Source organism: Cyprinodon tularosa, unplaced genomic scaffold (genome assembly GCF_016077235.1).
Source record: "Cyprinodon tularosa strain WSP-4 unplaced genomic scaffold, ASM1607723v1 ctg26, whole genome shotgun sequence".
In the NCBI taxonomy this organism is placed as follows: Eukaryota; Metazoa; Chordata; class Actinopteri; order Cyprinodontiformes; family Cyprinodontidae; genus Cyprinodon; species Cyprinodon tularosa.
Window position 1 is genome coordinate 2,408,509 of NW_024038961.1, and position 15,107 is coordinate 2,423,615.

A 15,107-nucleotide genomic window follows, 5' to 3' on the forward strand; every position below is an offset into this window, starting at 1 on the left:
AAGCTTTTGCATACCTCATTGCATGTAGCAAACACTTTTTAAGTGGCCAATAAACTCTTTTTACCCTAGAGAAATAATACAAATGGTATTACATTATGAGCAAATAAGAATTAGGAGGGCTGGTCATTTCCTCTTTCCTGCGCTGAGGATGACATAACCCTATTTCGGGATTTCCATCTAATAGCTCCACACATCTCTCTCACTACTCTCTCTCTACTGTCTGATTCTCCCCTGAGATCCTGTTCATTCTATGAGAAAGGCTGCTCCACATTGATCCCCACTATCTGTGTCGGGTCAGCAGATACAGCCGCGCTCAGCACTTTCTGCACGCCTTGAGAGAACCCTAACTGTCACATGCTGCTTTCTCCTACTATCCCGGAACATTAAAACTCCCCTGAGAGTGGTGGCAGGCGATCTTTGCTGATTCTGGGTCACAACGCAGCACTAAGGAGATGTCAGATATGTGGATAATATCTGGCATGTGATAACCAACCCTGACATATGCGATGTTGCTTCGTATGCACGTCATACTCTTTTATGCGAAGAGCCAGAGCTGAGCTGAATTGATTGAATCAAAAAGTTCAAAGGTTAGTTTGTGATGCACTTTTTGGGAAAAGTAAATGGCTTTGCCACTTTGCCACAATGATTTCTTCAAACTCGCAAGAGGGCCAACAACTCTGAACTGGCTTGCTTTGACTTGAGACCTATGTTTAGCAGCAGAGTGACCTCCATTATGGTAATGCCTTTTCACTTAAAACCTAACATCTTCCGACAAAATGACAGAAAGCCTTATACACGCTCAGGGGGGCCGTTCAGCCTCCTTTGAACAAGTGTACTGTACAGTGGTTTCAGGCTTACGAACATGTGCACAAACATGACTTGTCGCATTTACCCCTTTGAGGAGGAATAGAGCGGGCAGCTTATATCTGCCCAAAGTATCTCTGAACATAGGTCACCACCATCACCGTCTCAGGGGGTCCATCCTACCCAGACATATACTATAAATAAATACAAGCTATAAATGCATCTGTTGTAACACACAAGGGCAGGAGATGTATCTCCAGCTTCCAGTACCAGTGTATTAGCGGTTTCATTGATTTGCCTTTAAAAATGCATGAGATCACTCTTCTTTGACAAGCTAGAATTTCAGTAACATGGGAGATAAAAAGTGAAATCCCTTTAAGAGCTCCAGTTGAACTTGCAATCTCTTCTACAGAATGGAAAAAAAAAGGTTCCTAGTAAAGTGCTCACAGGAGTGAAAAATGTGATGGGATTACACTGATTTTCTTGTTGACTAAAGTGAGATTATAATCATTACAAACATGTAAAGCATGAAAAGCAAAAGGTAATTGGATGACTATGACAGCCAATTTCATACAAACACCATAAGACTACTTAAGAGGAAAGGAAAATGGAATATTTACCTTGTAATTATTGTTGCATTCTGTTAAATCCAAAGTATATTCATTACATCAGAGCATGCATTTTACTGCAGTGGCTGCTGTTAGACTGAACCGAAACATATTATGCACTTCATTATTCCAAAATGGAGGAAATAATGTCACAGTGAACAGACTGTGGTACTGGAGTTTATTTTTTCTCCTTATCTAATCAAATGAAACTCTCTCAGTGTTTTTTTTTAGCTCATTTGTTTGAATAAAATTATTTTTTTATTAAATGCCTCATTGAGACAATTATAATTTTATCGTTCTAATATCAAATTCATCTCAACATTCCTAAAGTGACTTTGTGCCTTAGCTTCCTTCCATGCTGTGATTATGATCAACTGTAAAACATTTCCTACAGTCCCTGAGCTTTACAATCCACAAAATGTATTGAATGAAAGTCTTAATGTTTATCAGAAATCGCATAGCAGATACAGTTGCTGCAAATGTATCTTTATGCCTTAAACATTTTAATTTTTTTTTATTTTTTGTTTATGTCACTGGGATTTTATTTAAGTAAGTAAAAAGTAAGAAGTTGTTAACTGTGAGCATGATGGGGAAGGTACGGTATGTAGTTTTCAAGATCTATTAAAAGATTCTGAAGTGTGCTATGTTATTATTTTCGGCCCATCTGTTTAAGTATGTTGTAGAGACACATTTGCTGCAGTCACAGCTGTGAGTCTTTGGAAGTATGTCTGTAATTTGCACATATAGAGACTTAGAGGCTCATGCAGTCAGATTATATAGAGGGGATTTGTGAATAGTAATTATTAAGTCTTTCCAGGAATTTTTTTGTCAAATTGAGATCTGCAGTTTGCCTTGAGCAATATACTAAGAAGTGAAATTTGGTATAATTTGAAGAGAATACCTTTTTACAATTTTACTGTGTCTTCTACTTGGTTTAAAGCTCTATTAGACCATGACCTGTTGGGCTTTTCTTTGAATATTTAATTGCAATTTGTTTTGGTGCTTGTTGGTGTTAACTCTCCCTCCTGAGCAGTGATTCTCAGCAGCTCCTCTCAAGTTAGAGGTATTTTATTCCCTTTTTTTTTTAAACGCTCTCCATGCCCGGCCGTCTGTTGTAGTAAGTTGTTCGTAAAGTTTGCAGTTGTGCTATAAACCTTCTATTTTCAAATAATAGATGAAACCAATTTCTGAAAATATGCAATATTGCTTTATAACCTGTTTTTAACTTCTTCGCAACTTTATGACTGACCTGTGCAATGTGTTACCTCGTCTTCGAGGTGCTGTTTGTGCAAAACAAATAAACTGGGATACATGATTAAATTATAGACAGACAGGAGTACCAAACATTGCAATGTCCCAGTTTTAAGATTTAAGAGAAAATGTTTTTAGCAGCTCTGCTAAACTTTCAAATAAAATAGAATAATGCTCGCATCTTCAATATAACAACCTATAAAGAGGTTAAGGGGTATAATTCTTTTAGCAGGACTCATCTATTTCATATAGAGTGATGTTTCCCCCACTGACAGGGTGATATCAAAGGCCTGTCATTCATTCCATTAGCTGGTGAAATAGCCTCACACGCGTTAAACACCAAAAGTCTTTCTCCTTCCTCTTCCAGTGCTTCCCGTTCCTCCTGAAGCTTTGATCCTCTAAGCCCACAGAGCTTCAGTATCAGTCCTTGGTTACACTAAAACCCAAGCTCACACATCTGGAGTTGCAACGGAGGACCAACGTGTGCCTTACTGTTAAGCCTCTAAGTTGATATAATCCTTCCTGCTTCTTTTCCACCTCAAAACACTCTGGTTTTAAACCATAGAGGCATTGTCGGCTGTGCTTTGAGTCTAAAATGCCTAAATTACTGATACATCCCAGGGGTGTCTTGTCAGTCTGATCACAATAGTTTCACACTAACCCCAAAGATTCTTATCTACAGCCCATTTTCCTCTACAGTACTTTCAGCCTCCTCCTCGCCCTAACTAACCTCTTCTCTCAGGCCTTTCACCACTGAACAACCCCAGAGAGCCTCCCCTTTAGCATCACCAGCACCACCGCCCAGTTCCACAACATCAGGGGAAATGGACTGGGCCTGCTCAGTCTACCGGTGGCTCCACTGACAGGGGATAAAGGGATAAAAAGACTCTGCTCAGGGACTGATTACTTACATCTGCCAAGCTAAATCCCAGTGCCTGCACCATAGACACTCACACATGTACAAACGTCTGATGGGCACACACTTGGCCTGCTGCTAGCAGCAACAAATGCACTCATGCATGTATTGTTTTTTCTGACATAAGCATGTGGTATGCAGAAAACTATGTATGTGTGTGTGTTTGTCTAAGCATGTGTGTGAGCTCAGGCCATTTAATCATGCTCGAACTATATATTATTAAGAATTAAACATGTAATGAAATCCTGGATGACAAATTCTTAACAGCACAAGCTTCAGACAGTATAAACACGTCAGTGGGATCATTAATAACTAATAGCATTCCATAGCATTCTATCTGAGCCAAGAAAAGGGTCTCTCTTACCTTTAAGTTGCCTGTTTAATAATTCTTAATTTTTATAAGTTGCTGTAGGATTCTGTCAAATTAACATTTATTGTATCCAGCACATAGATGGATGGACAGACAGACAGATAGGAGTCAGATATTCTCACAAATGCAGGCTTTAGCATTTTTTCTATGTTTCCAACTGCATTGAATTCCAAAATACAATGACTCTAAATATAACAGAAATGTTTTACTATTCCTTTTTTAAGAAGAAAATTTTTGTTTTAACAATTTTCTACATATTTCAGCAATGAAAATGTATTTATTCTCTTTACATATTTTTTCCCTTAAAACAAAAACAAAAAAATAAGATAGATGGTGGTTTTTTACAATGCCAAATCTCCTGTGGTAAATAATGATTAAAAATAAGTTTTTATTGTATTTTTCTTTTAAGGTCATGTAATGCTTGTGGCTCTAAATGTGGTTTATTAGCTGGACTGAAGTCAAAAATGGCTCTCTGGATTGTAAAGGTTGCAGATCCCCTGCTACAGACTATTACTTAAAGGAAAACACTGATGGTTTAAAGTGCTGATAATAACCGTATTTTATCTAATGTTTTGTTTTAGAGTTGTCTAAAAGCATGATAAGCAAGAGTTTAAGTGAAAAAAAATACATGAAAGAGTTCAAATATATTATTCTGCTGTGTTCACCCTCTCACTATAACATTGTCAAGTAAGAGTACAGTCTTATGAGTTATCACTGATTGGCAGTATTGGAACACTGGCATTCCTAGCAAGCCGTCCGAGGATGGCCCACTGACCTCTTGCTTCCAGCTCATCTTACTCTCTAGGGGATTGGAGGAGAAAAATCATACCTCACATAACAGCATATTAATCCCTTGGTTTCTGAGCATTTTGCCTCTGAGGGCTTACCCCGGTCAACAGAGCTTTGTCTGACTGTTTTACACAAACGCACCTGTGCACATGCAAAAACACAGGCATGTTTGCTAGAGAAAGCAAAACGATCTCTGCTAACTTATTGATAAAAAAAAACAGTTCTATAGATATTTGATATGTCACTTTATGCAATCTTAAGACAATAGTTTGACTAGCTTAGTGCTATGGTGTCTCATTCCCTAACATAAGGACAGAAATATTAATTTGAATTACACAGTAAGCAGTCCCAGTCTTAATATTGATGGTAAAAAATTACAGATTAACTAAACTTAATAGGAAACCAACTTGAGAAGGAAAGTTAAGACAACTGGTTATCTGATTTTCATCTGATCAACCAGGAATGGTGACCAAAAGGTCAGAAACATACAAATCTCATCTGCAAACCTGCCACACTGCTAGGAGGCAACAAAAGCAACGAGTTTGTGCTTTCATTGAGTGAATAAGAAATTAGGCTATTTTCACTGACGCCAATGCATTTCATGTGAATCTAGGGGTACCATAGACATGGAAGAAGGTATCTAAAATAAAAAAGTGTGTTTACTACACCATTATGAGACATGTATGTGGTTCATTGAGCATTTAAGCAAGCTTGGTGGATAATGTGGACTTAATGTAGTAAAGCACAACTTTGTTTTGTTTTTTTCACCACTGTCTGTCATTAAACATATAAGATATGGTTATTTTTCCATGGGAATACACAATAAGTCTAATGTCCTACCAAGGTAACTAATCTCTAATTAACGACGCAAAAACTAATCGGAATGTCAATGCTATATCTATGTCTCATGTGCTTTAAATTACTAAAACCATATTTGATTATTTTACACTCAAGTATTTTTTCAGTATAACGGTCTAAAACCACACCAAGCAAGACCAAGGAGTACCGAGACTAAGACAAGGCTACGAGCTTTAGAGGCTGACACAAAGACCGAGACCAGAAGGTATTGGTCTCAGTACTACTTAGTCTTGGTTGGTGTGGTCAATACTGTATATATATATAATTTTTTTTTTCTTAAGTCTAACTATATAGGTTGCTTTAAAGGAGAAGTAAGTATTTGAAAAATATTGAATCAGCACAGCTTTCTGAAAGACAGAAACCAGCTGAAATTCTGATCTGTGTTCAAAGGGGAACCAAGCGTGAAATAAGGTATAACCCCACTCCCAGACAAATTTTTAAAAAACTGCTACCAAACTGGGCTGTGCAGGGATTGCCAAGAGTGGGGATGAGCAGAGGGGGTTAAGCAGGGAAGTGATCCGGCATAGAAAAGTGTTGTAATAATTGTTATTGCTGTTAAAGGGGCCATTGTGACTCCATTAAGAGGGCTGTGATGTAATCACGTACCGTTTTGACCCTTTAAAGCCCGATCCAAGAATAAAGCAAAACAGAAAATTACTTTTTTTTGGTTTGAAGTCCTTATTTGGCCTTTTAACAAAATATGTAAAAAGAAAAAACGAATACATTTTTAATTTATTAATAATTTATTACTTTGCGATAAGTCAAGATTATTTTTTGTGTAGTCTTCTACTGGCTGTTATCAGGTATATTTAATTGTGTACAATAGGATTTTGAGAAAAGTTTTTACCATTAATTTATGCAAAAGGTGTCAGACGCAAAACATTTCAGAAACCGTATGTATCAAATATGATACATTTGGCATTACAGGGATAAGCAATTGGAATATTATTTGGAACAACCTGGTTTCTTGTCATTATTGCAGAATTAAATCAGTCCTCACAGAAATCTCAAAATCTGAACAGACACATAAAGATAGCACCTTTGAGGCTCAATTTATGCATTTTATTAGCAAAAAGCTATTTGGTATTTAGTCGTGTATATAATTATTTAATTATTCAAAATATCCAATATAGGTTTTAGTCGCATATATAGTTGTTTAATGATTCAAAATATCCAATATAAAAGTAAAATAAAAAAATCACTTGCTTCCATTGGATTGGATTATAATATTAAAGGAACTATATAGCTAATGCAATGTGTGCATTATTGATATAAAGAATGCATCATGTAATATTGCATCTAAAAAAAAATCATGGTTTGATGAAAGGTTTTTTTTTTTATGTGTATTTGTACATTTCTTGTTTAAATGTACAAATGCAGAGTGGCAATCTGACACTGAGTGCTCCAGATCATATGAGGTGTTCACTGGAAAAACGATCTAGAAATAAATAAAAATGTCTTAAATCAAGTGTATTTACCGTTAATTTGAGTTGGTACATGAGATAGTTTGGCAATGGAGTTAGTATATTTAATCTTAAAATGAGATAATTAGATAATATGCACTTGAAATAAGGCAAAGCAATTGTGTTTTCTTATTTTAAGTGTAAATTGTCTTGTTGCATTGGCAAAATGTTGTGCTTTTACCTCATCAATCCAAAAACAAATGCATTTATTTTAAGGAAAAAAAAAAAATGCTTTATCTAGATTTTTTTTTCTAGTGTAAGAGGAACCTGGTGTCTGAAGCTTTGAGTAATTTAGAGAAAGAAACAGATTGACAGATGAAACATTCAATAATGACAAAAACAACAAAAACATTGTGTTGCAAATGACCAAACATAATGTCTGATGTCAAATATATATCAACTGATTTTAACCATAAAAAAATGCAACTTCTTTTCACACTTTGAGGAATTCAGAAATCCCTGAAACAGTTTAATTCTAGACGTGATGAAGCTGAGCTCAGAAAATGTAATTACCAACAGAAATATAACAGGAATCTATCCTCTATACTGTGGGGGTTGGCCCAAGAACTGCGACTGTGCAGAGTTTAAATACAGGGAGATTTGATTCAGTTTAAAGAGGGGCACATCATTCGTCCAATTACCGCCATCTTCAGGCGTGATAAGAAGCGGTTATTTAATCTCCACAAAGATGCACCGATTCGTGACTAAAAAAAACAACGTTATAAAGTGACGTTCATAAAAACAGAGTGAAACATCACAATGAAAGCCAATTTGGTGAATGCCTTTCTTGTGGCCACTGTAGGGAAGTGTTTACACATGATGCAGTGGCTGATGGTGACATCAACAACAGGGATGGCATAACCATCCATACTGTACAGCTGTCAATCACTTTGGTGCAATAGGAGCATTGTTATCAAAAACAAGGATGCATGAACACTAAAAATGAAACAAGAAGCAGCATATAGCCCTTTGCACACACAGAGTGAAGTGCTGCAGGGGAATGTGTGTGTGCACATACACGCACGCGCACACACATGTTTACCTCAGTGTCATAGATTTTGGTGATGAGTGAGAAACGGTAATTCCTGGACTCCCGTATGTGCTGGATGGCCAGCTGCACCGCTGGTTCGATCCCCTGGCTGATGCTGCTCATCAGGGCCGACTCGTTCATTGGCATCAGCACCATTATGGGCAAGTTTTCTCCGTCCCTGGTGAACCAGCTGTTGTCCTGTCCGTGTTTGGTGCGGTCGTTGCACACCTTTGCAACACCGGGGTGAAACAGCAAAGCGGATAGGAGCAGGCATCCCGCTGGGAGGAACATCTCCCAGCCGTTGCAGTCCCTCCGGGCTGGAGCCATGCGAATGGGTGACCAGAGCGAAATCCCACCGTGTACCTCACTGCCCGGGCATCGCAGTTTGGGGATGCTCAGATGCCCAAAAAAACAAAACAAAATGAATCTAAAGCAGAAGACGCTCAGCAGCCACCCTGCAGTATAGGGCAACTGAGACAGTAATTCTGCTTTTTCAACACCTCCGTTAAGAATATTCCAAGGGCTCAGAGTCGCGTTGAGAAGGGAGATTTATAGCCTTTCTGTGTCCATCATCTAAACGATTTCCTGAAATTTAACACAGCTCCTAATTTTGAAGCACTTATCACAAGATGTTCTGAACGATGCAGAGGGAAAAAAGAGCCAGCAGATGTACATAGAAATCAATTACTTCTGCCGACAGTTCTTCCCTTCAGAGTAAATTCCCGGTTAAGAGATGTTAAATGTGCATTGCTGCTAAACGCTCTGTCAGAGTCAAATGATAGTGACATATTTAAGGTAAGAGGTTAACACGAAAAAAAGAAAAACAAAAACGCATGAACAAAGCTGAAGTTGAGAGGTTGATTGCAAAATTCCGGGGGAAAAAAGGGAGGTCGGGAGAGTCTGTCCTGACAGCCTGCGGGACTGGGATTTTCATCTCCGATAGTGCGTCAGAGAAGCGGTGCTGCCGCCGCTTAATGCTGCTGCTGCTGATGCTGATGCTCACAGTGCGCGCAAGAGGGAGCACTGAATGTGGAGGAGGAGGAGAGAGAAGGAGGGAGGGGGAAAAGGCTGCATAGGCTTTATGCGGGGCAGACTCAACTGCTTGACAGCCAAAGGGTGATTTACTGTGCTTTTATGTTACAGCAGATAGACGGTGGTTCAACAGCAGCACAGAGCAGGCTGGGTGAATATATAAGAAGCTTTATACATGTCATCAGCATCTGATGTAGTCACATAAAAGAGAACAGCTATATTTTTAGTTCATCATTAGAAATGCTGATCCTCGGGATGAGATTGTCCCCATCTATAGGCTGCTGGGATTTGATTGCTGTGCCGCTCTGTAACACCTGCTGACGATTTCTCACTTTTATAAACAATATCCAACCTGGAGGAGCACAAAAATGTTACTGTACTTCCAAATTCTTTAAGACTTTATTTCTATACCCAAGGAATATTAAGTGAAATAATAATGTATACTAAAGTTGTTAGAGGCTGAAAATCTAATAAAACAAAAAAATACACTTCAAATTAATCCTGATAATATAAACAAATTTTTAAGACAAGTTAAAGTGATAATGTCGCATAGTCTAATTTATACTTATCATTCCAAACGTCTAAATCTTGGGTAAAACTCTACATTGTGTTTCAGAACCATAGACAGTGAAGACGCGTTTACTCTGTCCATGGTGCTGAATTTCTCGCACTAGTCATGCTGTTGCTCCGCTCAACGTGTTCCCAATTCATTTTAACTCTGCCCATAACATCCAATATTTTTTCTGAAGTTGCACAGAATTTTTTTTTTTTGTATTTTGCTTATAAATATATTTATATATATATATATATATATATATATATATATATATATATATATATATATATATATATATATATATATATATATATATATATATATATATATATATATATATATATATATATATATATATATATATATATATATATATATATATATGTATGTATATGTATGCATTTGTAAAGTGCATCTAGTTAAAGTAAATGTCTTGTTTTTCTCGCTGCTTGTCATCCCCCACTCTCTCTACATCCCATTTCTGTCTTGTGACTCCCATATACAGTAAAAGCCACTAAAGTTAAAAAAAAAGTAAAATTTGAGCTTATCTAACTGAATGTCTAAGCTTTAAACATCTCCAAACTCCAAAATACCTAATAATGAGATGATACACTTGTGTGTTTACATCACTTTTAAGAGTTAAGAACTCACAATATGATTTTCTAAGTTTATTTATATAACATTTCAGAACAAGGACAACTAAAAGTGCTTTACATGAAAATAGAAGAAAAATAAATAGAGAATAAAAGCTAACAAAGATTAAAAAAATTATAAAAGCAGACAGTAAAACAAATAAAACAGTTGGACCTTAAACTAAGACTACATCAGTTCAACAGCCAAAGGCAGCTCTAAACAAATGGCTTTTTAATTTTGACTTAAAAGAACTCAGGCTTTCAGCACTTTTTCAATCTTCTGGGAGTTTGTTCCAGATCAGTGGAGCATAGAAACTAAATGCTAATACTCCATGTTTGGATCTTGTTCTGGGTATACAGAGTAGGCTGGAACTAGAAGACCTGAGAGGTCTGGGAGGTTGATACACTGACAACAAATCTGTCATCTACTCAGATGCTGATGCGTTCATTCATTTATTCATTGACTAACATAAGGATTTTAAAATGTCTGAGCTACATGGAGCCAGTGGAAGGACTTTAGAACTAGGCTGATGTGCTCTATATTCTTAGTTCTAGTGAGACCATTGGCGGCAGCAGCATTTTGGATCAGCAGTCTGAAGAACTTTATAGGCAAACCTATGAATACATTAGAATAGTTATCAATTCCGTAAAGATATATATGAACAAGAATTATTTTTCTAGATCCTGCTTAGATATTAGTCATTTAATCCTGGAAATGTTCTTCAGGTGATAAAAGGATGACTTAGTAACTGCTGTTGTTTGCCTCTGAAGGGTCGGAGCTCAGCCTATCATTACACCAAGATTTTGGCCATAATCAGTGGTTTCTTGCTGTAGTAATGGAAGCTGATGGCTAACTCTGGAGTTCTTTTCCTTTGGTCCGAAGACTATTACTTTAGTTTTGTTTTTCTTCAGTTGGAGAAAATCATAGCACATCCACACATTGATCTGTTCTAAACATCTGGCCAATGCCCTAATTGGTTCATAGTCACCTGGTGACATTGTGATGTAAAGCTGTGTGTCGTCTGCAGTGTTATGGTAACTGATCTTGTTGTTTGCTATTAACTGAGCAAAGGGGAGCATGTACAGTTATATGTTGACTAGGAGGGGCCCCAGAATGGAGCCTTGAGGAACACTGCATGTGATTTTTCTGGTCTCTAATTTAAAGGTCCCTACTGACATAAAAGTTCATATCCTTCAGGTAGGATTTAAACCATTCCAGGGTGGTACCAGAAAGGCTGATCCAGTTTTCGAGATGCTACAATAAAATCAATTGATCAATAGTGTCAAACGCTGGATTGAGTTCCAACATTGCAGGCAATGTAAATCTTCCAGAGTCTGAATTTATATAATTGTCATTGAAAAGCTTAATCAGGACAGTCTCTGTACTGTGGTTGGCACGGAAACCTGACTGAAAGACATCAAAGTAGTTAGTCATTGTTAAGAAGGTATTTAGCTGTTAAAACACAACTTTTTCAACAATGTTTCTGATAAAGGGGAGGTTGAGATGGGTCTTTAGTTCTGCAGGAACAATTTTTCCAAGTTTCTCTTTTTCGACAATGGTTTGATAATAGCTCTTTTTAAGGCACGGGGGAAAACACCAGATATAAGGAATGCATTTATGATTTTTATCAGATCAGACACTGAAACAGCAAAAAGCTTCTAAATAAAACCTCTAGGTAAAACATCAAGAAAATCTTTTTTATAGTGTCTATATAAAATACACTCACCGGCCCCTTTATTAGGTACACCTGTCCAACTGCTCGTTAACACTTAATTTCTAAGCAGCCAATCACATGGCTGCAACTCAGTGCATTTAGGCATGTAGACATGGTCAAGACAATCTCCTGCAGTTCAAACCGAGCATCAGTATGGGGAAGAAAGGTGATTTGAGTGACTTTGAATGTGGCATGATTGTTGGTGCCAGAAGGGCTGGTCTGAGTATTTCAGAAACTGCTGATCTACTGGGATTTTCACGCACAACCATCTCTAGGGTTTACAGAGAATGGTCCGAAAAAGAAAAAACATCCAGTGAGCGACAGTTCTGTGGGCGGAAATGCCTTGTTGATGCCAGAGGTCAGAGGAGAATGGCCAGACTGGTTCGAGCTGATAGAAGGGCAACAGTGACTCAAATAACCACCCGTTACAACCAAAGTGGGCAGAAGAGCATCTCTGAATGCACAGTACGTCGAACTTTGAGGCAGATGGGCTACAGCAGCAGAAGACCACACCGGGTGCCACTCCTTTCAGCTAAGAACAGGAAACTGAGGCTACAATTTGCACAAGCTCATCGAAATTGGACAATAGAAGATTGGAAAAACGTTGCCTGGTCTGATGAGTCTCGATTTGTGCTGCGACATTCGGATGGTAGGGTCAGAATTTGGCGTCTACAACATGAAAGCATGGATCCATCCTGCCTTGTATCAACGGCTCAGGCTGATGGTGGTGGTGTCATGGTGTGGGGAATATTTTCTTGGCACTCTTTGGGCCCCTTGGTACCAATTGAACATCGTTACAACGCCACAGCCTACCTGAGTATTGTTGCTGACCATGTCCATCCCTTTATGACCACAATGTACCCAACTTCTGATGGCTACTTTCAGCAGGATAATGCGCCATGTCATAAAGCTGGAATCATCTCAGACTGGTTTCTTGAACATGACAATGAGTTCACTGTACTCAAATGGCCTCCACAGTCACCAGATCTCAATCCAATAGAGCATCTTTGGGATGTGGTGGAACGGGAGATTCGCATCATGGATGTGCAGCCAATCACATGGCTGCACATCCATGTGATTCTGTGGCAACTATGTGATGCCATCATGTCAATATGGACCAAACTCCCTGAGGAATGCTTCCAGCACCTTGTTGAATCTATGCCACGAAGAATTGAGGCAGTTCTGAAGGCAAAAGGGGGTCCAACCCATTACTAGCATGGGGTACCTAATAAAGTGGCCGATGAGTGTATGTTTTAAATGTAAATTTAGAAAGGCAACATTTGAGATGGTATCTTCCTTTTATCTTATTATTTATGATCTACAATTGCATTCCTGAAGTCCTTATTTCATTCTTTAACTAATGTAATTTAAGGAAAGAAACTGTTTAGTACTCAAGGCTGCAGAGAGTTTAAATAAAGGGAAGAAAACTGAATTACGCTCATATGTTCAGTTACACAATGTTCACGATGTATCTCATTTTTCCTTGCCTCTGAAGTCATTCTTTTCAACTCTGAGAAGTCCAGATGAAGAAGTAGGTCGAGCTGACTTCCCATCTGTTTGTTTTAGACAAAACAGCATCCATCCCTCCTTAGAACACTGATACAGCTTGGAATGAGGCATATCAATCACACAAATCAAATAGATTACATTCAACAATTATTTCTATGTATAAATTAGCAAAAATAAATAAGTAATGTTTACAGGAACTTTCTTCTAATTATTAAATTAACAGGCATTTCAGATGTAAGATCAATTGAAAGGCTACAGACCTTTTTTCTGATGTCATAATGTGTTAAGTGATGATTTTTGTGGATCCAAAAACAAAAAAGTCAATTTCAGGTCATATTTATTTAGATTTCAATCATAATCCTGTAATCTGCACTGAACAAGGTGTCAAGTCAATGCCTTCACACTAATTAGAACATCCTTATGTAGGATGAAGGGCACACGGTGAAACAATTATTCAGATGCCGTCACTTAAGCAATCAGATGAAATTTTTATGACCCATGACAACAGCATGTGGCAATTGAAGACAACAGATTGTGGCTGCTATGAATGTGTTTGACGATGTAAAATCTTTCATCCTTATAATATGGATGGTTAACGAAGTTAGTGGAGAACACTTAAACTTAAAAAGTGCAGAAATAGATCAGCCTTCTGGCGTATTTGCAGTGCTTTGGAAATGTGTGTATAACCTTCCAGTTCAAACCTCAGTATGTTTCACTAGGATTTTGTGTAAAAAGACCAAAACAAACTAGTTGCACACGTCTCTGGGGTGAAGGGAAAATACAAAGTTGAGTTTTAGAAAATTTCAAACAGTTTAAACATTTCAATAATTGTACAAAAATTTCATTTAGATTTTGTTCTCGACTTTGGACTTATTTCCCCATGAACTCTAACCAGAGTGTCTGTGCATGTTGAAAAATTAAATCGCAGCAGTTTGAAAATAAAAGATTTAGGCTTTCTTTGATTGGTGCTATTCCTACTTAGGCTGTAAGTTAAGGTGGACAGGCATCTGTTGTTAGTATTCCTTCTTTCAAATTACGGTTTTTAAAGCACTTTGTTTTATGTATAAACCATAAGACATTGTTTTATGACCCTGGCTTATTTTATCTGCGCTTTGGTCTTCATGCTGCTGTTTATACACTAGTATCATTAACATCTTTAACTTCTGAAGCCTTTACAAAACAGTTGTATAGATACCCTGAGTGAATAATATATGGGTGGACACTGTGCTCAGTTAGATGACTTCTTTAGCATTTTATTTTGGGCATCAGATTTAAAGTGTTATTTGCACGTCACAATTCTTATCAGAAAAATTTCACAGTATGAATAGATTTACAATAAATTTTATATAGATGGCCTGATGCTCTTAAACCTCAACAGAAATTAATGGAATAACCTGGTGACATCCCCTATTGAAACTCTAACAATACTCCTCAAGACACTCTATGAATTTTCAATGCACGGCATTCAGAGGAAGACAAATGAAAAATGTTTTTTCATATTTCATAGCTCAGATGGTTTATGCTCATCAAATGAAAATCCATGTACATTTTCAGCAAGCTGTTTACAGAATGAG

The 15,107-nt window shown here is 37.5% G+C and overlaps 1 protein-coding gene across 1 annotated transcript in view; it reads right to left on the reverse strand.

Annotated features, from left to right (window-relative positions):
• Positions 1–8,416, reverse strand: part of gabbr2 (gamma-aminobutyric acid (GABA) B receptor, 2) — a 271,798-nt gene extending 263,382 nt beyond the window's left edge. Inside the window, exon 1 of the mRNA XM_038288754.1 lies at positions 8,102–8,416. Within this exon, the coding sequence (XP_038144682.1) occupies positions 8,102–8,416 (315 nt within the window). The remainder of the gene's footprint in view (positions 1–8,101) is intronic.
• Positions 8,417–15,107: the final 6,691 nt, after the last annotated feature.